The sequence below is a fragment of the Natator depressus genome, chromosome 2 (assembly GCF_965152275.1).
Source record: "Natator depressus isolate rNatDep1 chromosome 2, rNatDep2.hap1, whole genome shotgun sequence".
NCBI classification, from domain to species: domain Eukaryota; kingdom Metazoa; phylum Chordata; order Testudines; family Cheloniidae; genus Natator; species Natator depressus.
Window position 1 is genome coordinate 87,944,815 of NC_134235.1, and position 26,078 is coordinate 87,970,892.

The 26,078-nt window shown below is 38.3% G+C and overlaps 1 protein-coding gene across 1 annotated transcript in view; it reads right to left on the minus strand.

The window, feature by feature from the left end:
* The window catches only part of PIEZO2 (piezo type mechanosensitive ion channel component 2), a 440,411-nt gene that overhangs the window by 349,379 nt on the left and 64,954 nt on the right, over positions 1-26,078 (minus strand). Inside the window, exon 2 of the mRNA XM_074944649.1 lies at positions 4,260-4,355. Coding sequence (XP_074800750.1) covers positions 4,260-4,355 — 96 coding nt within the window. The remainder of the gene's footprint in view (positions 1-4,259; positions 4,356-26,078) is intronic.

The following is a 26,078-nucleotide window of genomic DNA, read 5'->3' on the forward strand; positions in this document are numbered from 1 at the left end:
AAAGAAAAACACAAAAGTAACAATGAGATGGAGGAAAAAAGGCAAGAACAGAAAGTGAAAAACAAACAAACAAAAAAACATACAATGAAAGAGAGTAGACTTTAGTGAAAAATTAATTGGTGGGAACACATTAAAAATAGGTAACAAGATCCAGGTATTGTATAGACTAAAAAGTGAAGTATAGCAAGAGAAAAAGGAAAGAAGGAAAGGAAAACATGGAGACATAGCGAGATGTTTATTTTTTCTATTTTGTAGAAAGTTTGCTTTATTTCACATTTTGACTCTATGATTTAATGGTGGTTTGGCTGTTTCCAGTTAAAACAGCTATAAATTTTCCCGTTTTATATTCTGTGGACACACACATACATACGACAGAGAAAGAAATACATACACACATATACAATTTAAAAGTCAACAAGCTAAAGTATTTAACCCTCCACAATCCACACATTTAAAGTTAACAGCAATCTTCCCCAGACAGTCTGTTCTAATATGTTAAGTTTGGATTTTAAATTATTTCACTCTTAACACAAAATGCACCAAGACATCACACTGTAGCTACCTTATGAGCTGTACAGTGCACCATGACTTAAAATTACTATGAGACCATCTGAAATTTTTTGAAAGCACTCCCCACTGAAATTGGATTGTTTTAAAATGTATCCATCAAACCACTTCGGAATTTGTTTTAAATCCAATAAATTAAAAAACAAAACTAAAATGAGAGGATGAGGATGACAGTCAAAAAATATCACACTTGGCTGTTAGAAAATAACTATATTTAAGTTGTCAATCATTCTTGCTGGCACGAAAAGGGCAGAAAAAGCAAAACACATAAAATCAACATGGTAATCGGATATTGGCTAGGAAGCTGCACCCGTATTCCCCTTCTAGGCTTGCTGCTTCCATCTCGTGTGTCACCTTCAGTGCTTTTAAGAGAAACTTTAATCCACATCTGGGCATTTACTAATGTTTCATTTTCTCACTGTCCTTCTAACTTTCCACAGTAAAAATGACTGACAGTTTTACTTAGATTGGGATTTCCTAACATTTTGAGGATTTGCTTTTTAATTTTATTTTTCAACTCTGTTTTTGCTGGCTGCACTGGGCACTTATGCATCCAAGCAGAAACTAACCCGTTGCATTAATGCCACTCAGGTTTTGTGGGGATTGACTGGTTAAAACTACAGGAGCTTTGGGAAGGGGAAAATTAAGAGGACCCATAGTGGAAATATATGAATTAGTGAATGTTATAGAGAGGGAAAGATGAATGCTCCATTTTATTCCATAATACATCAGGACGATGGTTTTAGATTAAAAGCAAAGGAATGATTGTTTGGGGATTAAGTTACTGAACTGGGATTTGGGATTCCTAAATTCAGTACCTGGCTCTGCCACATACTCCATAGATGTATTACCTTGGCCAAGCCACTTGGGTGGAATTCTCTATAGCACTCAGCATTGACCTAACTCTGCTCCCACTTAAATCAACAGAAAACTATACACTTTTGAAAATTCCACCTTATTCTTGCCGTGCCTCAATTCTCCATCAGTAAAATGGGTTAAATAATACTTCTCTTCTGCCATTCTTTGAATAGCTTGTCTATTTTGACTGTAAACTTTGTCCCTCGTTATCTATGTGTACGGCGCTTAGCACAGTGGGGCCCCATTCTTTGTTGGATTCTTCAGGTGCTACTGTAATCAAAATAATAAATTAAAAGGCAACACATTTCCTGTAAAATGGATTGACTAAATGCATTTTCTAACCTACATGTAACTAACATGTGGGAATAAATGTGGCATCATATCATTTTGGGAATTACTCTGAAGGTTTCAAAAAAGCATCAGCATTTACACTCACTGTGTTTTATCCTTGTCAAAGTCATAATTAATGAATTAATGGTTAAGGTGATGGCATATTTTCCATAGTGCAAGACTAGCTTTGACTCCTTTCTCCTCCAATGGAACTTGATGGGGAAAAAAACCTCTTTTCCCCATAAAATATTGTATATGTAGGTGCTCAAACACTACAGTACTGTAATAGAGGCCATATAAATAAGTAAATAAGATGAGAGATATTTTCAGTTTAATTGCTTTTTTTTTCACCCTATCTTCAAACTAGTTTTGTGCATTATCTCTTAGTGAGGTCTATAACAGAACACAGTACTCTAACTTGGTAAAAACAACCATTTCTAGTTAGATGATTTCTCTGTGTGTTATAAAATGAACAATATTACAACTTCCTGAAAGATTCTATTTCTCGTCTCTTCTCCCCAGTAACGAGAAAAAAGGAGAATACCCTGGGGATGGGAGGCTGCACTTAGACAAACTTAAAGATTCCCCAAGGAATGTTTTCAGTGAATTCAAGAAACAAAAATGTTCAATGCCACTGACCAGGGGGCAGGAGGAGAGGGTAAATGGTGTATCTGCCAATTGAATCTGCATATGGAAGACACTGAAATGGTTTCTGTTTTTTAGAAGGAATATTGTTATTTATCATTAAAACACTTGTAAGTAGGTTACTTGCTGGTTAATGTACACTGGTGTATGACTTATTACTAAACCAAGTCACTATAATCTAAAAAGGTAAGAAGCCGATGTCTTTCAAATTGGCAGTTGAGTAGGATGACTCTCCTTCCCTCTCATGTTCTCTCTTATCTAGTATTCAGAAGGCTGGACATAAAACAGGAGAACACTGGATCAGATGCAAACAGTTTTCCAGAAACACAGATCTTTATATATAGTATGCGCCATGACTCTAGATTCTAAATCTATCTATATGAATATTAGAAGCTAGAGTCATGTTGAAAACAAAACTGCCAGACGAAAGCTATCCTGGGAGAAGGTCAAGACTACTGATGCTCAGGAAGGAAGAGGAGCCACACTGACCCCATTCCGAAACATACCAGATGGAGGTTGCCAGGAGAGTATAAACTGAACCAGACTGGCGGCCAAGAGTTACTGCTGAAAATGGAAAGAGGTAGCTCCAGATGCAACCTGGGAGACCCCTTTGGGGTGACTGATGTGGTAATAGAAGCCCTGTATTGAGAGAGATGTTATGGGGTCTTTATATGGACGTGATGCTACTGATTCAGGTAACAGCTCCGTAGGAGCCTAGTAATTTGAGCTGTTTTTATGTTTGAAGTCTAGATTTCCTAGTTTGTTTCATTAGGGATATTTATTGAATAAAATGGTGTGATTTTCCATTAACCATCACAGTGGTGCAGCGTGTTGTTTGAGAGAGCTGCTGTAGGGGAAGTGTGCTACATGCACATGGTACCCACAGCATTCAAAACAAAGCCAAAAATTTAGGTAACATTTTCAACTTACAGCGTCAGCCTCAATAGGGCCCCATATAATATCTCCTTTTCCTTCTCTCCCATATGGAAGAAGCTTACTTTTATTCTTCTCCCCACCACTCACTTGAGTAAAAATAAAATGTTTCTTGAAGAGAGATACTATTGTAAATAATAGTCTGAAGGTGAACTGGGGGTACAATAACTGCTTTAATACAAGAGTTTGAGTCAAGCCACATGACGGAGAGTTCTGAACTGCAGGGACCAGTTCAGAGACCTACTCACTAAAGCAGCTCCCGCAAGCTACTGGGTGACAATACATATCACTGATAAAACACAAAAAGGAAATATTAGCTTACCACAGCAAATTTTCATTTACTGTTCAATGATCCTGAAGTTACAATACTGTTGCCCAGAAACTTCTGAGAACTAACTTTTACAGATTAACCCATTTGTTGTTGCAATATACCCCACAGGAATAACAAATATCCTATTTCTGAAATGGCTTTTGTTTTTCATCTCTGGAATCCTATTTTCACATTTTAATATTGAAGTGCCGCTATTACGTGACATGTGGGTGATTTTATCCATGGTGCATTTAGTTATTCTACAGCTGTAAAACTGAAAACAAAAAAACAAAAATCAAAAACTTTTCAAGATCATGGTAATGGGGAGATCAGTGGGGTGCCAATGTCTGTATAGGTGGCTAAAATATACATTGTAAAAAGAATACTCCATAGTTGAATTTAATCAGATCAGTTACTAGGGAGTACTCACTCCAAATCCAGATTCAGTGAGTTTACATGACATATTACAAAACCAGCTCACTTACTGGAGGAAAAGTTCAAACCAATGAAAGTATATTGAAGAAATACCTGTAAGACTCCATCTTATACCACCTACAAGATTTCTGTACATATTACATGTTATGTATCTTTAAAAAACCATCAGGGAAACTCTTACCTTGCATTGTTGTTTTTGTAGGTTCTGAAAACAGAGGAATGAGCAAGAGGTAGACGAGGTACACAAAAGAGAGCCCATTGTAACGGAACGCACATGCTGCAATGGAAAAAAGAGAGAGTATGTTTGTTAATCTGGCCAATCTATCTGGGAATACTTAAATTTAAAGACAAATTGCATTCACCATGAGTTGCATATTTGACTAATGCTTATAGCTACTACACAACTGCTTCACATAAAAAGATAATTGTATCACTCTCTGTATTTGTTCTACAGAATCACTAAAGGTTCTATTTAAGGAAGAAATATAGTGATTCAAAACATGCCTGCAGTACTATACATTTCCTTTTAGAGGAAGGGTGGTCGTATAGTTGAGGAAGAAGATGGAGTCAGGAGACCTGGTTTCATTTCCCAGATGCACCACAGACTTCCTGTTTGACCTTGGATGAGTCTCACTTGTTATTTGTGTGTCTCACTTTCCTCATCTATAAAATTGGGATAATGCTATCTACCTCTCAGGAGTACAGCAATACTTAAATCATGAATAGCTGAGATCCTCAGGTAGAAGGCACTAAATTCAAAAATTATTATTACTACTACTAAGTAATGAGGAAGATATGCTAAATTCATAAAGTTATTCAATGTATCCAGGGAAATTAAAATCTTTTTATCCATTTTCCTCCTCTTCTTTTTGGTTATGCAGAATAGAATGTAACACTCTTTATTATATTATAATTATTTAATTTTATTTTTAATCACACAAAATTCTGGAACCAAAACTTAACATTTAGTGTTTATCCTTTAAAAAGCACTCTGCTCATTCCAGAATTCTTTTTATGACCAAAGGCAAACACCAGATGGTAAAACTGAACAAAAGATCCTGCAGTGAGAAAAAAAAACTGTGAAACCACCATGTAAGATCTTCATGCCAGTGATATTTTAAAATCTCATGCTGATAGTGTAAATACAAGGTGTTTTGGAAAGGAGGCAGTTTGTTAACTTCTTTCAGTGTTTCTTTTTCTTTTTTCGTATGTTCAGCATTACCGTACTTTCACTGAATTGGATACTTTCAGGAGACATTTGTTCAAGAAGCAATATCACTAAAGACTGTGTTTGCAACTTCAGAGTTGTACATGCAGACTATGCTGCAAGTCAAGTATATGGACTTGATGAAACTCAGCATGATGTAATCCAACTGCATGGCAGATGTTAAAACATTATGAGACCTACCACATTCAGTTTTTCCTGTGAGATAAGCCAGATACAAGGAGTAAGGAGAAAAAACAACAACATTCCTATTTATTCATACCACAATCATGGAATGTAAGTAAAATCATCAAATCAATTCCCTCAACTAATTCCAAGATGACCAACTTTTGGAGGAAAGGTATTGGCTTACTCTGTCCATTCTGTTGCAAATTTGGTTCCTAAATAAAGTTAGATTTACTAAGCCAACTTCATCCCTGGTGCATCATCACAATCTTGACTAAGGCTATACCAAGAATGAATTTGGCCTATACTCTGCATGTAATCAACATACTTAGATCTAGCCTGTTCTGATGATCATAACTTCTGCCCCACCCTACTTATAAATGGTACAATAAACAAAAGTTGTGTTATTAAATAACCAAAGTTATACAGCAGTTGTAATTTAAGATTGCAAAACTGACTAGTGTTTTGTACAACATCAATTTGTAAGGGATTGTACTATTAATTTCTAAACTGACAGAGATTAGTCTGATGTAAAAACTATATGGGTCTTCTGTATTCTACAGCTGCAGAGTGTAGCTGTGAAGCGTCTGTGGCCTTCAAGAGTAGCCTCAACTAGGACTGCTAGCAAGGAACTCCCAAGTTCTGTTTCCAGACTACATCAATTCTGTCCATTACTGTCAACATCTCAATAAGGCCTAAATTTTCAAAAAGAATCCATTAATTTTAGGTGCCCAACTTGAGATTTCTAAGGCCTGATTTTCAGAGTTGATTATTACCCACAACTCCAGCTTTAATCAATGGGAGCCAAAAGGGAGTGTACCATTCCTCTGAAAATCAGGATCCAATTGTCTTAAATTTAGAACAATTTAGGTGTTGCCTATCTGCAAAATGGTGTAATGCTTAGAACACAGGTCTGTTGTAAGAGCTGATGTTTGTAAAGTGCTATGATGGTGGAAAGTCAAATAAGCTCTTAGGTATATTCAACTGGAATGAGGAGTTAAAGCTTCCTGTTGATCTGTAAAAACTGGGCCAAAATTTTCATGAAAAGTCTTTTTTCATTAAAATTCTTATAAAAAAATAATTAAATGTTTTAAATATTTTAACCAATTAAGTAGCCTGCAGGCGCTACCACAAAAATAAATAAATAAAAACTAATAATTATAAAGAAATAGATTTGCCAATTTTTTCTAGCATTTAATATTTTAGTGGCTTAATTATGTTTTGCTGTACCGCACTGTGTTCTTCCATCTTGACAGTTATCACACAAGGGACTTTCTGAACAATTTTAAAATTTCTTCATCAGCTAAATAAGAAAATCTGGAGGCCAAACAGAATTTAAATGCTAATGGATTTATACCTCCTTGGTCTTTTGAAATAATACCATCACCTAAGTGAGAAAATATTCTATTTCTAATCGGATTGTCTAAAACTCTGAAAAGCTTTGCAACCTGGGGTCCTCCTAACCACTAAAATACTTTGAATTGCAAGTTTACTTTGGCATTGCGGATGTCTACTGCATCCCTGTTTGTAAGCGATAACTGTGGCAAAAACCAAAGATGGTAGCAAAAAAAAAATGGTGAAGGACATAGGCAGCATAAGACGAAATTAGCCATCCGCTCAAATTGTTTTCATATTTACCTTACATTAAGAGCAGTGGCTTTTTAGGAATGGAATTAATTTACTGCCTGCTATTGCTTCCTTCTTTCAAGAACGACATAAAAATAGATTTTTTGTAAGCTTTTACTGTAGGCTTGAGTAGATTATATATTATTCTTGGCAACATCCTCTCTGGACTGATGTGTGTGCATTAGCATGAAGAGGAATTGATCCAGCCAACGATAATGAAGTCATATTTCTTCTATCTTCAGCAGGATATTGCATAGCACTTGCATCTTGTTTAACAACTTTACAGTTGAAAATTTATTAAGAAGGCTCAGCAAAGGTATGCTTCAAGGAAGATTGTTACCTATAGACTTAATTTTGGTTCAATTTTCATGCTATTTCGACAGCAACAAAAAAATATTGGATAAAAATCTTCATTTGAAGAAGTGCTGCTGGCAAAATGTTTAACACACTGCAAAACAATGTTATTGGCTGAAAGAAAGATCTGATGCAGTTCACACCTTAAAATACTCAGTCAATCCTAAGGAATCTACTTTTTTTTCTTTTCTTTTTTTTAAAGCGAATTGAACATTAACCTGGGCTTTCCACAAGAACTCAAAAGAGTGATATTGCCCAACTTTCACCCAAAGCCAGAGATATTGGGCACCTATCTCCTGTGGTCCCCTGTGAAAATCCCAGTCTATAGCTATATTCTTTTCATCGTTCTCCCCAAAAGAAAGTTACCAAAAAAATAACCACCTCCTCTGAGAAAAACTCCCTAGAAAACATGGAACTCAAAAGTTCTACCCATTTTACATTTGCAGTTCTTTAAAATACAGTCTTGTGTAAATAAGCTAGAGTTGGAGGGAAAATACTGAAATATGTGACACTTAATGGAGAACACGTAACTTGTAGAGCACATCTTCTAACTATATTGGAAGACACTTGGATGAGTTACTACAGCACTGTGAAGTTATTTTATAGTAAAAAGATCATTCACATCTAATTGTGCAAGAAAAGCAAGATAGGATCCATTCTTGCAGGCTCAAGGCAAATTATCAGCCATGCCTCCTTCACCTAATCACAAGGCAGAACACTTGATATTTGGCTGGTTTCTACCATGCAGAACACGACTATAGGTTTGTAAGGTGCCTAGCACAATGGGACCCTGGACCATGACTAGGGCTCCTAGGTAGTTTTGTAATAGAAATAATAAATAATGTATCTCCATTTTCAAATCAGGGTGCTGCATATGACAATGTAATAACGGTGCCCTCATCAGAAATCATTACACAGGACAATAGGGAGGTAACATGGTGTACATACATTAGTGCAAATGATTAACAAGTTCAAGGCAAACCAAGTGAAAGATCATCGTGTATATTACACAAACTATTTTTTAAAGGAATGTTATTCAGGTTGCAAAGTCAAACACTTAGCAGTTAGGAATGCCAGAATTAAGGCTGCCTTAATTTGTTCTCAAAGTATATGAATTATGATACAATCTATAATTATGAGGGCTGTCAAGTGATTAAAAAGGTTAATTGTGATTAATCGCACTGTTAATAATAGAATAGCATTTATTTACATATTTTGGATGTTTTCTACATTTTCAAATATATTGATTTCAATTACAACACAGAATACAAAGTGTACAGGGCTCACTTTCTATTTACTTTTGATCAAAAATATTAGCACTGTAAAAAACAAAACAAATTGTATTTTTCAATTCACTTAATACAAGTACTGTAGTGCAATCTCTATCATGAAAGTTGAACTTATAAATATAGAATTATGTACAAAAACCCTGCATTCAAAAATTAAACAATGTAAAACTTTAGAGCCTACAAGTCCAATCAGTCCTACTTCTTGTTCAGCCAATCACTCAGACAAACAAGTTTGTTTATATTTGCTGCCTGCTTCTTGTTTACAATGACACCTAAAAGTGAGAACAGTGCATGCAAATGCCTGATACACTAAAGATTCATATGTCCCTTCATGTTTCAACCACCATTCCAGCGGACATGCGTACACGCAGATGACAAGTTCTGCTCGATAATGATCCAAAGCAGTGCAGACCGACACATATTCATTTTCATCATCTGAGTCAGATGCCACCAGCAGAAGGTTGATTTTCTCTTTTGGTGGTTTGGGTCCTGTAGTTTCTGCATGGGAGTGTTGCTCTTTTAAGACTTCTGAAAGCATGCTCCACACCGCATCCCTCTCAGATTTTGGAAGGCACTTCAGATTCTTAAATCTTGGGTCAAGTGCTGTAGCTATCTTTAGAGATTTCACACTGGTATCTTCTTTGTATTTTGTCAAATTTGCAGAGAAAGTGTTCTTAAAATGAACGACAACATGTGCTGAGTCATCATCTGAGACAGCTATAACGTGAAATATATGGCAGAATATGAACAAATCAGAGCAGGAGACATAATTCTTCCCCAAGGAGTTCAGTCACAAATTTAATTAACACATTTGACCTTTGTAACGAGTGTCATCAACATGGAAGCATGTCCTTTGGAACGATGGCTGAAGCATGAAGAGGCATATGAATCTTTAGCACATCTGGCACATAAATATCTTGTGACACCAGCTACAACAGTACCATGCAAATGCCTGGTGACATTGTAATTAAGAAGTGGGCAGCAAATGTAAACAAACCTGTTTGTCTGAGCGATTGGCTGAACAAGAAGTAGGACTGATTGGACTTGTAGGCTCTAAAGTTTTACATTGTTTTGGTTTTGAGTGCAGTTATGTAACCAAAAAAACTACATTTGTAAGTTGCACTTTCACGATAAAGAGATTGCACTACAGTGCTTGAATGAAGTGAATTGAAAAACACTATTTCTTTTGTTTATCATTTTTACAGTGCAAATATTTGTAATAAAAAATATAAAGTGAGCATGGTACACTTTGTATTCTGTGTTGTAACTGAAAATCGATATATTTGAAAATGTAGAAAGACACCCAAAAATATTTAATACATTTCAATTGGTATTCTATTGTATAACAGTGCAATTAATCGCAATTAATTTTTTTTAGTTAATCGTGTGAGTTAACTGCGATTAATCGACAGCCCTAATAATTACATGATCACATCCTATTTTTCCCCACAGGATCCCTGCCTCATTCAGTGCACATAATGGAGGATGCTCAGCTAATGAGCAGCTATTCAATATTTCATTTTTCCCTGTTGTTCAAGGTGTGGTCCCTTGCCTTATTTACTGCACACTATCAAACCATGCTCTAAAGACAATTATTGATTTCCTTTTCTATGGCATTCATCACTCTAGCGTCTGAGTGCTTCACAAACATTCATTTAGGTTTACAATACTCTGTGCGGTGAGGGAGTGGTCTTATGCCCTTTTAACAGATGGGGAACTGAGATAAAGATTAAGGTCAGATATCTCACTAATTTTGGATTCCAATCTGAGATAACTAGTACCTGATTTTTCCAGAGTACTTAGTACTTAATATATTAAAGCACACTGACTTCAGTCACAGCTGTGAGCACTCGGCACTTCTGCAAAACAGGCCCCAGGATCTCACATTAGGCACCCAGAAAATGAGAAACACATAATTAGAGACCATTTGGTTTAAGTGTCTTGCCTAGCATCACATAGGAATTCAGCAGCAGGAGCAGGAATAGAATCCAATAGAATCTAAGCAAAGAGGTGAAAAATAACTAAAATATTAAGTTGTGTCCAAAAATGCATGATTACATGGATGAGAACGGCATTTTTATCATCCAGCTGCAAAATTCTTTGAAGCAGTGTGATTATTTAACATTTCAAGGTTTCTAAACTAGCACTTAGAGAGGATGTGTTCTGTTCTAGCATATCAATCCTTAAAGGACAAAAAACATAGCTAAGAAACTACTGAATTTTCCAGAACCACACACCATTGGCCTAATTCAGCTCCTGTTGAAGTCAATGGGAGTTACACTGTAAGATTTTCAAACACACACAATACTTGCGGAAGATTAAAGAAATCAGCTTAGTTGGACTGAATGAAAAATCCACTGGTGGTAGGCTAGTGTAAAATGTTGCCCAGATTTGACAATATTGTAGCTAGTATCTTTGCACGCCAATTCACGGTGCAAGTGCTGGAAGATCATTTTCACAGTTGTGGTGCCATTAAAGAATAGATGCAGAAGCATGAAACCAAAGAATTTCAATCTATACAGCACAATGGAAATCCTACCAAACATGAACAACTGAACCAAAACTTTCCTAGAACAGAATTTTCAGGTTTAAGTTGATTTTACTGAAATCTACTGCATTTGTGAACAAGTGACAATGGGAACAGTGATAATGGTACCACTCACATGCTTAAAATTAAGTACAGACTTAAAGGCTTTGCTGAATCAAGGCCTTGTTGTACAAGAACTAATGCCCCAATTTTGCTATGTGATACATGGAGACAGACCCTGTGCCCATATGGAGCCCCGCTGAATTAAGTGAGGATCCATACAAGAAAAACAACTTGTAGGACACTGGACTAAGATTGCTCTGCTGATTGCAGAAAGGACTATTGGAGCCTGGTCCCAGGCAGAGCCAGACAGACAACCTACTTCATAGTTTTTATTAATACTGCAAATACAGCACAGTTTTTAATTATGACAAAGTGTTAATAAGGTGGTAATGATTCAGCTATGGAAGTTATGAGCAGCATTTCAAGCCATGGTCCAAGTGTGCTATGTGTGGGATACAAGAGCTCAATAAACCAATAGCAGTTTAAACACAAAATGGGAGTGGTTGTGTTCAGCAGCTGCAGAAAGAAAGACTAATATGTCCTCAAATCATTTTGCTGGGTTTTTTTTAACACCCACTATCCAAGCAGACAATGTGCATTTCCAAGAGCAATAGGATTTGAAGACCGCATGCCTGACTGAAGTAAGTATATTTTGCTGTGATTAAACTTGGATGAAATTTTTTTGATTACATTTTTTCCATTAAAAAAAATGCATATTTGGGTCAATCAAAACATTTTGTGAATTAATTCAGGTCAAACTCACCAAATTGCTTTGGCTAGAAATAAAAAATAATAAAAAAATCAGAAAAAAAGTCAAAACATTTTGTTTCAATATTTTCAAAATGAAATGTTTTGATTTTCCATTTTGAAATGACTGCTTTCAATGTTGCTTCAATTTTGTTTTTAATGGGGTTAAAATCCTCAAAAATTAAACAAAATATTTCATTTCAGTTTGAATATAATGTTTCATTTATTTTTTCACCAAAAAATTCAAACACATTTCATTTCAGGTCGACCTAAAACAAACATTTGAGGTTTTTTTCACTTTTTGGTTCAGACACCAAACCAAAAACTCAGTTATTCCACAGCTCTTGCAGAGATGTATTAATGTTTTTACTATATATTTTTCTAGTAACATTCTTGTTTAACACTAAACACCAAGAGTGAATGAGAATAAAAATGCAGTCTTTTCCTCCATTTATGTGTGCACTTTTATTTATTGTCCCTTTTAAAAATACCTATTGCATTAGGTAAATTTTGTCTTCTGAAACTGGTCTGTAGCTCCCATCGCCTTTCATGACAGCTGCAGGTATGGAATGGAAAGGAAAGTTGGCCACAAACTGCAGATCTATGCAGTTTGTTCCTCAATTTGATGAGCCTTACATTGATTATAAAATAATAAAACAGAAAATAAAACAAAGGGTTTGTCTACATTACAGAAACTATGCGAGCCTAACTCCATAGTGGAGATTCAGCCTACACCAGCATAAAGGGTTTTTCCATCAGTGGAGGAACACCAGCTCCCCATACAATGGTAGCTACATTGACAGATGCACTCTTCTGTCAGCATAGCTGCATATGCACTGGGGGTTAGGTTGGCATAGATGTGTCAGTCAGGGGTGTGAAAGATCAGGTCTTCCTCATCACCACCTGGATAATACAATCCACTATTAAGTAGTTGAAAAACAAAATTATTCAAATAAAAGTGTTGCTTATAAACTCCATTAGTCTTCAACACTTTGGGCCAAACTCCACTTAGTTAAACCACACAGGTTCAATTTCTGCTCAGTTACACCAGTGCAACCCTAGAAAAGTCAGTGGGGCTGCCTAGGTAGCAGAGCAGAAATGGCCCTGTGAGAATAAACAAATGGTCAATATTAGAGCAAAGTTCCTTTCGGCATGAACTTCTCTTTTCATTACCAGTTTCTGCCATTATTAAATATCAAAACACCAGATATCCAGAAAGTAAAGTTTTAGGATTTATTTAAAAAGAAAAGGAGGACTTGTGGCACCTTAGAGACTAACAAATTTATTTGAGCATAAACTTTCGTGAGCTACAGCTCACTTCATCGGAAGTTTATGCTCAAATAAATTTGTTAGTGATTTATTTAAATCGCTATCCCTCTATACTATTTTACAACTCCCCCCCACACCACGTTCTTATCCTTTTGTTTTTGTCACAAGAAACTCTACTACTTCTCCCCTGAGCTGCCTACAGCAAAGGTAAGAATCATTATAATTACATGCCATATAATGGATGGAAAATGTGCTATAAATACATTATGTTCCAAACTGCCTTCTTGAAAAAAAGTGGGACGATTTACACTTTTGAAACCATACTGAGAACTTCAAGAACTAAATTCCAAATCAGAACTACATTCCTTAGCAATCATCCTAACTATATAATGCCCAGATACGTTTTAGTCTTATGTTAATATTTGGTCTCCCCCTCTTTCTGAATTCCTGCTACGCCGAGCCCGATTTTGCTCTCACATCAGTGTAAATTAGGAGTAATTCCATTTAAATCAATGGTCAGGGTAGATGAGTTTGGAATCAGACTTTATTGTACAAAATAACATGAAACAGGTTTCTTACAGTTAGCTCAAATAACTGTTTAGTGTAATAAGTATGCAGTAGCCTCAGACAGAAAACTTTACACTTTTGGAAAGCCAGTGAAATCTTTGATAGATATATGATTAACCTGGATAAAATCTGTAGGTTTGGTTTATGGATGTATTTAGAGTCACGTTTTCCCCTTGGTTAATGCTCATCAGCACAGATGACTGCTGGACAGTGACTCTTTCATCGTCTCAGAGCAGCAATTTCACTAAGCTCACTCATTTAAAAATCGTCTGGAACCGGTTAAACTTTGGGCAGATTGTCTGGGAATTGAGTGTAAAGAGTATTGCTCCCTCCTTTCTTCAAATTTAGAAGTGCACAGCAGCTATTCTCCTCACAGGTCTTTCAAACAAAAATGAGAACATGAAAAGTCAGACAGGGAGAACAGCACCAGGAATCTCTTTTTCAAACTTAGAACAATGGAGGTGTCACGATTTGCTACTTTTCATATCAACAGCACTTTTCACTTCAAAAGCTAACTTAAGTTTTTACAACTTTGTGATTTTAGTGCTTGTGAAAGGTGTTTGCTTGACAGCCTTAGAGACTAAATCTTGATTTAATCTACAGAGAAGGGATAACAGGTTGTGGCAATGCAAACTTCTCTACAATGTCCCGACATGCCCCACCAGGTCAAGTTTGAGGGATAAGGCAATGCTTGACTCTCCTTGCCCTTTGTCTCACAATGGAGTCCCTTAGCTAGGAAATTTCATACATCGTTTCAAGTTTTGGTACTGCAACTGAGCTGCTAACTTCAGAGTGCCCTGTCTTGGCATGACGTGGCCCTGCAGCATCTCTGCTTCAGTTTCTTCCGCCAAGGTGAGTCCCTTTGGCCTTCTCCAGATGGGTAGGTACCAGTGATGTGGCCAAGTTACTAAACAAATTAAACTTCTTTGGGGATAATAAAAGGCCATCTAAAAGTCCAAAAAAACATCAGGTTCTTCTGTCCCTCTTGGGCTACTCTTCGGCCTACCTTTTGGGCTCAGTTGATGGCAACTTCCAGGCTAATTTTAACTCTTTCCCTGCTCAGTTATAGAGCGCTGACTCACAGGTTGCTTTCCCTGGAGTCCCTCTTGCAATCTACCACTCATTGAAGTTCCCGGCTCTTCAGCCCTACTTTTAAGCTTTGCCGATTTGTTTTTAGCTAAGCACTGCCTTCCAGGACTTTCCCCCTGAAGGCCTTTTTTTCCTCAGCAGGCTCCCACTGCCTTTCCTTCCTGGGGCCTACCTACCTACTATGTCAGGGTCTCCCACAGGAAACTAACCTGCTTCCTGCAGTTCCTCTCTCTGAGTTCTCTCAGCTCTTTTTCAGAGGCCCAGGTGCTCATCAGGCTAACACCTGAACCCACTTGTCCCACCTCCTCAGGCTGGAAGGAAGCTAATTATGGCACAGGCAATACAAACCAGTAAATTACATTTTGGAGCCTCAGCTAGAGATTTATGTGAATTGTTCGGAGAACTCTGCTAGCTCACTTCCCTACAACGGGCCCAGTACCCTCTACTCCACTTTTGCAGGAAATCCAACATCAGTAACTCTGTTGGCATGACAAGGTATACAAGTGTTTTGAGAGATAAATGCAATACAATCAAGAATACTTAGGATCGTTTCACAGTAGTAATGGACCATTTAGCATTATCGTTCATTTCAAATTCAATGGCAGGTTGCCACATGCTGTGAGACTATTTTTGCTGTCTCCTTTATTTGTCCCAGAGTTTTGCTGTTTTTCTTCTCAACTTTTTATTGGAGATCTCTGACCATGCCAATAAGTTTGAGGCACTAGATACCTTTTGCCCCTTCACGTTTTGAGTGAAGGAGTAGAAAAATATCATTCAAGTTCAATCTCTCCTCCTCACAGTGGTTACAGAAGGTTTTTCCCCGATTAATCACTGTATCTTTTGTCTCCAGGCTTCTTTCTTTCCAGTTTATAATCACAGATCCTGTAGTTGGTGAAGGTCTAAGAGTTTGTCTACATATTCAAGTTAATTTGGAATAAGATAGGGTGTGAATTTAATGTGAATTAACTATTCCTGATGAGAGTGTCTGCACATGAAGCTTATTTCATAATAATATGGTACTCCACATGTGCAGTCAGTCAGGATTAGCTATTCCAGAATAACTCCCCATGTAGACAAGCACTGTCTGAGGCTGCAGTTCTAGTGCAGACAAATGAAGCTAAAGAAGTCAGCCTGTTCCTTGAACCACTTACTGGGGATATGAGAGGGTGACAACTTAACTCTCCGCCAGTCTCTAGGCATTGAGGGGACCAGTTGCACGAATGCAAGTGTCCAAACAAACCTAAAACTATGTGAACCATTGCAATTTTAACATGCTGGGTTTGGTTCATGAAACTCATGTGAACTAAAATCAGAAGGTTCTACACAGTGCTACTGCTAATCAGGGTGCCAACTGGTGACAGATGTGGTGGTGACTTTGTGATGTGGACACCTTCACCAGGAAATGAGCTAAGACTATCAACTCATCACATTTAGCCACTAAGCACTCATCAGATGGCTGTAACTTTTAGCCACTTATGCACCGGGTCAGATTCTTACTACCAGCCTAGATGTGAAATATTCCATGTCCATTACTAATCCACTCAGCCATCCAAATACTCCATGGCAAATCATGTTTTCAATACATCAGTTGTCAAATGTCAATTTATATAAGATTTGGAAAGGAACAGCCACTTGTTTGAGATGGTGTCATTAGGGTAAGGAAGTATTCCTAAAAACTCTGAGTCAGATGAAGGATGTGGCAAAAACTAACCCAGAAAAAATATTTATGATTAAGTATGACTATGGATACCAGTCAAGTGCTAACATGAAGAAATAAGAATATCATTATAATGGTTATAAATATTAATATGAATAGAATGTTTAATCTTCTACCATTATTTCAGTTATAGAAAAGAAACACAAAAGGCCAATTTCACCTCTGGACACATCGGGGATAAAATGGGCCCAGAATGTCCAGAATTGCAAGTGATTAGTGAAATGGCAATCTAAACAACATTACAAAGACATAATATTAGAAAAAGGGAAACTGACGAAATCGAAGAATCACAGTGATTGTCAAGGAATCTCTCTTCATCTGAAGGAGATGCCAGTCTTTTATTCTTATGGTCCAGTATTATCCAAACTCTGAGATGATCTTTCTTGTACAAAAAGTAATAAATAATTCACTTTATATGAAGTGGTAAAAAGAAAGAGAAATGGTAATTATTTATTCCTACTTAAAATATAGTGAATTATTAATTCATTACTGGAGAACTGTTTCTCTTTTGCTGTGGCACTGCCTGTCCAAATTGGGACTTTTACTCCTTAAAGTAATGGATAAAAGGCATGTAAATCTGTTACATTCTTCTTATGAAGGATGCGAGTAAAACACATCATCAAGTATCCTACAACACTGTATTTACAATATACACCAGTAGCTTTTGATAGTTGAGGCAGCCAACACAAGAAAAAGAGAAAGGTTTCTATAGCTCCAACCCAGACACCAAAGTAGTGAAGGTGTCACAGATCTAATTGTTGGACACTCATCCAACAGCTGTGAGGGGATCCAAACACTGATTCCTATGTGCCTTATGTAGTATTTTACTGATGAGCAGAACAGTTTCAAGATAAACCTTTTATTGTGAACAGAATTACATACAGAGATGAGGTAACAAACTTTCTACGGCTCTGTATAGCTGCAACCTGCCACTACCCTGTCCTGAGCTTCTGTTTCAGGCCTCAGCAAGAAGACAGGGAACCCAAAGACTGAAGCATGAAGCGGGGGAAGGATGTGGCATCTGTACGTTTCCTGGAGGACTTACTCTACAGCACACCCTTTGCCTAACTCTTCCTTGTCCCTGACTTTTGGGTTCCAGACAGACGCACTCCTGATGCAGACCTTATATCTGACAACCCTCTTAGTAATGGAGACCCTTTGATCAATTGCATAGGGCCTGAAACTAGTGCCCTCTCTCCCCAGCAGCACTGCATGTTCCCCAGAATCCCGCCAAAGGTATGAACCTTCTGATTTACAGTTTACCTTTTGAGGGGCATGCAACAGTGAAAGCCAGACACCCAGACAGACTTTGCATAGGATTCTAACACACCAATACTCTTTACATAATAGCACAAGAAATACACAGCTCTAGTCAAAATAATAAACACACCAGTACGCATTTTCCTGCCTCAGGTTTCTCACCACTCTGGAAAATTCTTTATGCATAGGCCAGAGTCATCTAATAAGTCCAGATCCAGAGTCAGCAATTTCCTGGGAAAAACTAGTTTAGGACGGGCATTAGTAAATACTGGTTCAAACTGGGATATTAGTAAAAAAATTAAATTACTATTAGAATATACACTATGAAAATTACTGAAAAATATTTAGCAATTTGATAATAGTTTTCAGTATATAATAGTTATATAATATTGAAAACGGAAATGTCATGACATATATAAACTTCCTTGAGAAAATACCAAACCAAATTATATATTTCTGATATTCAGTATTGTATTACATACTATGCCTACTGCAATTTTAATTTTTTTTTGTACAATCCTAGATTAAATTTCTGAATCTACTGCCTTCATAGAATCATAGAATATCAGGGTTGGAAGGGATCTCAGGAGGTCATCTAGTCCAACCCCCTGCTCAAAGCAGGACCAATCCCCAACTAAATCATCCCAGCCAGGGCTTTGTCAAGCCTGACCTTAAAAACTTCTAAGGAAGGAGATTCCACCACCTCCCTAGGTAATGCATTCCAGTGTTTCACCACCCTCCTAGTGAAAAAGTTTTTCCTGATATCCAACCTAAACCTCCCCTACTGCAACTTGAGACCATTACTCCTTGTTCTGTCATCTGCTACCACTGAGAATAGTCTAGAACCATCCTCTTTGGAACCCCCTTTCAGGTAGTTGAAAGCAGCTATCAAATCCCCCCTCATTCTTCTCTTCTGCAGACTAAACAATCCCAGTTCCCTCAGCCTCTCCTCATAACTCATGTGTTCCCCTCATCATTTTTGTTGCCCTCCGCTGGACTCTTTCCAATTTTTCCACATCCTTCTTGTAGTGTGGGACACACTACAAACTGGACACAGTACTCCAGATGAGGCCTCACCAATGTCGAATAGAGGGGAACAATCACGTCCCTCGATCTGCTGGCAATGCCCCTACTTATACATCCCAAAATGCCACTGGCCTTCTTGGCAACAAGGGCACACTGTTGACTCATATCCAGCTTCTCATCCACTGTAACCCCTAGGTCCTTTTCTGCAGAACTGCTGCCTAGCCATTCGGTCCCTAGTCTGTAGCGGTGCATGGGATTCTTCCGTCCTAAGTGCAGGACTCTGCACTTGTCCTTGTTGAACCTCATCAGATTGCTTTTGGCCCAGTCCTCTAATTTGTCTAGGTCCCTCTGTATCCTATCCCTACCCTCCAGCGTATCTACCTCTCCTCCCAGTTTAGTGTCATCTGCAAACTTGCTGAGGGTGCAATCCATACCATCCTCCAGATCATTTATGAAGATATTGAACAAAACCGGCCCCAGGACCGACCCTTGGGGCACTCCACTTGATACCGGCTGCCAACTAGACATGGAGCCATTGATCACTACCCGTTGAGCCCGACAATCTAGCCAACTTTCTATCCACCTTATAGTCCATTCATCCAGCCCATACTTCTTTAACTTGCTGGCAAGAATACTGTGGGAGACCGTGTCAAAAGCTTTGCTAAAGTCAAGGAACAACATGTCCACTGCTTTCCCTTCATCCACAGAACCAGTTATCTCGTCATAGAAGGCAATTAGATTAGTCAGGCATCACTTGCCCTTGGTGAATCCATGCTGACTGTTCCTGATCACTTTCCTCTCCTCTAAGTGCTTCAGAATTGATTCCTTGAGGACCTGCTCCATGATTTTTCCAGGGACTGAGGTGAGGCTGACTGGCCTGTAGTTCCCAGGATCCTCCTTCTTCCCTTTTTTAAAGATGGGCACTACATTAGCCTTTTTCCAGTCATCCAGGACTTCCCCCGATCGCCATGAGTTTTCAAAGATAATGGCCAATGGCTCTGCAAGAACATCTGCAATCACACTTGTTATGTAACCACAAGTTGAATATATAGCTAAAACTAAGGAATGTGGTGTGTGCATTAATTAAACAGCTTTTAAAATAGAAAATGCCTTGAACTGAGACTAATCTGTTTTTCCCAGGGCAGTACACACCATTTAACCTGGTAAAAAACACCTCTGGTGAATACCTTCCCATTTCTGGCAGGATCCTTCCTCTCTCCTCTGCCCTCCTGCACAGGACTTCTCATCCAATCTCAGTCTCTTCTTCTCTCCTCCCTCCCTCTCTCTCTCTCACACACACACAAAATGGCTGCTGAGAGCCCCTCTTTTTTTGTAGACTCTAGCCCCCTTTCTTAGGTGACCTCCTTAACACTTGAGCAAAAACGCCCACCAGTTGCTGAATTTACATGGTCCTTTATATAAACAGATCAAGACACCACAAAATTCTCTTCCTCAAAGAGATTCCAATCTATGCCTTGTGCTTGCTTTAAATTGCCAAGTATTTTGTACTTTTTGGATGCTTTCTTCCACATACTGATTCTCCATTCTACAGCATCCTTAGAACCTGAATTATGGAAACTCCCCAGGACCGTTGATAAGTTACCAGACAAGTTCTAACAGCAAGACTGGACATCCAAAATGATTTAATATGTCCTTTATGTTTAGAAAACAAACCATTGTATTCTTGTCCAAAAGTATTTGAATGTGGGAATTTAAAGGGAAGTCTAATTTGGAAAAAACTTCCCACGCAGTTAATAATTCTAATCTGTTTATATCTAGGCTCAATGAAAAAATCTGATTACGTTTTACTTTGGAGCTAAGCCATTGTTGTGAAAATACTCAATGAGTCTCTGAAGCATCAAACCTATATGGAATGGAAAGGAGTTAAATTAGACTAAGGGAAATTAGAGTTCTTGATTTTCAGTTTATATATGAAGTTCCACATCTGATGCAGTTATCTAAAGGTGACAAAGATTCTTTGCTTTTCATAGAAAAAAAAGACAATGAACTTTTTTCATTAGACGAGCGTTGAGTATGTGAAGGCTGGTAAAAGAAAAGTTAACGGAAAATAACCAAAATACAGTTGTAAGGTCACATTGTGAAAATTCCTTCTTCAAACAAAATAATGCATCTGTGCAATTAAAACCAACCATCTCTCTGTAATTGAAAACTCTCAATTTTGGAGAAATGAGACTACTGAAAATCTCAGATGATCTGTTCCTTGAGAAGGAGCCAAAGTATACATCCTGAAGGATTAAAATTAAGTGAAGGGTGCATTAAACTTGACTTGGAGATTTAAAAAAAAACAAAACACCAAACTGTTTTCCAAACAAAAAGTGTTCTTTCCTTAGTGATCTCAGTAGGGAAGCCACTGATCCCTCACTGACACTGTCAAAGTTCTATATAGTGAGGCGATCCAACAGTAAAGATGTAGAAACCCCTCTTACTTTACTCTTCTGAGTACTTCCAGTGGGCTAAATTCTCACCCCTAGTGTCAGTCAGCCTACTTTTATTAATGTCAATGGAACTGCAATAATTTATGCCAGTTGAGGACCTAGTCCATCGACTCCAAAGTCTTCAGCAATAAAGTGGCCAGAATTTAACCCAGGATGAAATCTGCAGCTACCAGAAAGGAGCAGTTAGTGTAAATGTACTTGTGGTCTCTCTTTGCACAAGGGAAGTTCCCTCCCTTAGCCACTTGAGGGTTCTGTAGTAGTCAGTCAACCTGGGATAAAAAAAGATGCTCCTGAAAGATAACTGGCCTTAGGCTTTATCACATACAGTAGAATGGCAGCAGTGGTGGGGGGATGGAAGTGAGATAAAGACAAACAAGGCTCTTCCAGGAACACAAGAGATAAGCCTCATACAACCCCTATCTCACTGATTTCTCTCCTCTTCACTGCTACAGCCCTATGGTTACATTACTGTAACTAACTTAGCATGTGCCCTCCCACCCAGATCTTCAACCTGGGTGGGGCGGGGGAGGGAGGGAGAATGAAGAGGAGATTTCACATGTAAAACATAAATTAATTCTTAACTCCAGAAGGTGCTCACATATGATGATGGAAGATATGGTAGAAGAGCCTGAACAGAATGGAATGTAGAAATGCAGACTCACTGTCCTCTGCACAAAGAAATCAATTATATTCTTCATGCAGAAAGCTATACGCTATTTGCCTCCGGAGGGCCATCCTTACAGAAATTTGAGAGATTTTGCAAGTTTACCTAAGACAATAATTTTATCATCCAATGAAGTGAGCTGTAGCTCACGAAAACTTATGCTCTAATAAATTTGTTAGTCTCTAAGGTGCCACAAGTACTCCTTTTCTTTTTACGAATCCAGACTAACATGGCTGCTACTCTGAAATAGGGAAGCTATTAATTGAGGGATACCCTTGTGTTGACTCCACTTAGGGCTTGTCTACACTACCAAGTTTTGTTGACAAAACTTATGTCGACACCCAAAAGCCGACAAAACAAAAATTGCCAAAGGGTGCTCACGCTTGCTCCCTCTGTCAACAGATCATGTCCACATTGGGGACACCATCATCGACAGGGTGAGCCATGCACCGTGGGTATGTATCCCACAGTGCAATGTTGTGGGAAGGAAGAGCTGATCGCTGCGCATCTTGGGATTCTCTCCGAACTCTCCCACAGCCCCCACAGCTGCCGAGAGCAGCATCCTGAGCAGCTCTGTGAGCTCTCCCTGTTGAGGAACGCAAAGCAGCACAGCCGTCTGTCCCCCTTCCCCTGCAGCAGCCGTCTGCCTGCTGCTGTGTTCCTAGCGCAGGGCAGAACAGGAGCATTCCAATGAATTAGCTTTGTTAGCTCCCCAAAGGGAGCAGCAGACAGATACTTCCCCAGAGCTTTGAAAGGGGAGGGGTGCATGCCTGCAGGGCAGCAGAGATCACTGAGCAGAGCAATCAGGGCAGGCATTGCGGGATACTGGCGGAAGCCAGTTCTGTGGACAAAACAATCAGCAGTGTCTACACTGGTTCTTTGTCGACAATAAAGGGAGGGGAAAAGATAAAAGTCTCTCATAGGGGTGAAAGATTTTTGTCACCAACACTGGGCGTTTTTCACAAGAAAAAAGTCCCATTGTAGTGTGTACACTCTTGCTGTTTTGTTGCAAAAGGCAGTTTTTGGCGACAAAACTTGCCAGTGTAGACAAGCCCTTAGTCTGTCAAAGTTTATTCTTTCTAGCCTGAGCCTCAGAGGAAAGGGAAAACTAAGCTATTAAAGGATCCTGGGCCTTGGGGAAAAAAAGGAGTGGTGGTGGGAGGTGTTAACAGCTGCCTACGGACGAGATGCTGACCAAGACACACCAAAAAGAGACACACAGAAACTGCAGTATTCCAGCTGTTTTTCCAAGCCCAGAGTTGGAGGTAGATCAACTAATGGAATATACAAAAGCTTACAAGGAAAGATTAAGGTTTAGGCAAGGGGAAATAGGCACATAGTCCTTTATTGTTTTTTACCCTTTGCTCTGTATGCTATGTACCTTTTAGTGAATACATAATGCTTTGTTTTGAAGAAGCTAGTTCTGGGTCACTTTAAATCAGATTGACTATCACAGGTCCCAGGAGGAAAAGGGATTACCTGTGCCCAACACAACTGGACTAGTTGTGTTAACATTAGTAACAGGGGGGGTTACACCTCAGAGACTCGCTTCCCAAGTGGAAGGACCATGTTATACCCAGAGGGGTGAAGATAGCAAAACCTGACTCCAAAGTGGTGCACTCAAGGTAGACTGAAAAGGTCTAAAAGCACAGCTTACCCCATACCAACCATAACATAAATATTTGTATTAAAATTGAAAAATATTCACAGGCATGTGTTTACTAAAACTAGGTTTTTGTGGAATTTGCTTAATAGGATACAATAAACCTAACACTGGTGCCCAAAAAGTCTTATCTCATTTTACCCAAAACCTGTAATGTTTTTAAACTAAGTGTTTATTTCTGCATTTGTGATTAAAATCCCCTGCTCCTTCTGCACCAGAAACAAATATTGCATGGTCTCACTCGCTAGCGAAAGGTCGTCTCTTCCTTTCTGGATGGTCATAAATGTTAGACTAATAGGTTCATTATATAATCTGAGTCTTAGTTAATAAGTTTGGCAAACAAACATTTAGGTTAAAAATAGGGTTTTTGCAATAGCAGTACTAAAGGGATTCTTAAACCCTTCACAACAATCAGAGGTTCATTTCTTCTCTCTTTGAACCAGTTCTTCTAAGGAGAGGTATTGGTCTTGTTCCTTATCTTATTGAAGACCCTACACCAGAGTAACTCTTGGCGATTCCAGAAAAAGTCACACGCATGGACATGTAAATTTCCATTTGAAAGAGTCTGTATCCTGGAAGCAATATACAAAGAGCTGTAACAAGCTACACACCACTCCTACTGGCTAGGACATACAAAGGCTCTCTCTCGTCTTGTCTGGACTGGGAGGAAATAATAGGAACCATGAGGAAGTCAAAGTTGCAGGGTAATAGTCTGATTCCACATTTCTTGTTCAATCAACACTCGTACTGACTTCCTCTGGAGTTTTGAGTGCTCAAGTAATGCTCTTCAAAGTTTAGCTACTAGATGGCGGAGATCACTAAATTTCCTCTAGAACTGTGAGACTAATAGACAAAACATGTCTCTAATTTACAAACCATTTTAATCTGATCAGCTACACTGACTCAAAATCATTGGTCAAACCACAGTATTTCTAAAATATCAGAAACAGACTAGAAGCTTTAGGAATATTTCTACAGCACAGTGAATGACACAGTCAAGTAAATTAGGCCCGAAATATGACCTGCCTTAAAATGTTTATATTGTGGTTGGGACTGTTTTATTTAAGAAGTAAATCACAGCATAACTGACTATTTTTAAATCCACCAATATTTAGTTGCATGGCAAAACAATAGTGCATATACCGCTCTCTTGTGCTGCCTACCAGCAAACAGTTAATATACAAAATCTGATTCCTAAAGCAATAATAAACAAGCGCATAGACTAGAAAATAATCAAAAGGAGCCAACAGGGTTTCAGTTTCAATCAAGAAACATGAACAAAAAACCAAATCCATTAAAAAAGAAACTTTGCATGCCCAGAAGAGAGTTTAACTGGTGCTTGTTAAGAACACTCATGTCAGAACTCCTTCACATCTGAGCTGTATCCTGCATTGTACATATCAACAAGGCTTCCTTTGTTCATATTTCCATAGACTAGAGATAATGAATTAGCTTTTATGTATGTCATATATAGTTACAGTTGTGACTATAGAGCCACACATTTACAATATGTACATTATATAAAAACACTCTACATATTTTTATATATAAATATATATTTGTGAGATAATATACATATGGACAGACAGGGGAGACAATTCTGTATAACTTCAATTTGTATATGTTTTTCAGCTTGGCACACCCTGCCTACCAAATTCCCCAGTTCATTTTCTTAGTTAACGCTAACCCTTTAAAGGGCAAAAGTCATTTCTTAGCCTTTAGCTGAGAAAGATTCTAAGAACCCCTTTAAAAGTTAAAATGCTGATTGAAATAAGTATGAATGGCTTGTTTTTATATGGAGTTTGGGGCTGAGGAGAGGGGAGCACATCCTGTTTTGTGGTCAAGTAAAGTTGGCAATCCTGATCTGAACCCCCTTTTGTATGACCCTTGCATAAAAAATCTGGCATTTAGAAGAAAGCTCCCATTCTCCTCCAACAGCCCTGAAGCCTTCTGCAAAGAAAGAGAGAAAAGTGGGTCCTCCACTCATTCATTCAGTGGTCCACATGGTTTCCAAAAATAACACCCTGCCCAAGGTTTCAGTTTATTTGCAGGCAGCAGAATCAGAAGACTCCAAATTAGATTCAGATGCTATAAGTGAGGAAGACTCACCTTCCTCCAAATTCAACATCTAAGAGCTGTTCATGTTTTTATGCTTATTAAAAATATTTTATAAGCAAGGAACTAAACAAATGAGTTCTAAATCAGTCCTTCTTTCAAGAGCAAGAGGCTCTGGATTCAGAAAGGAATCCTAACCTCAGTCAAGCTTGGAATCTGTAATTCTACAATATCCAAC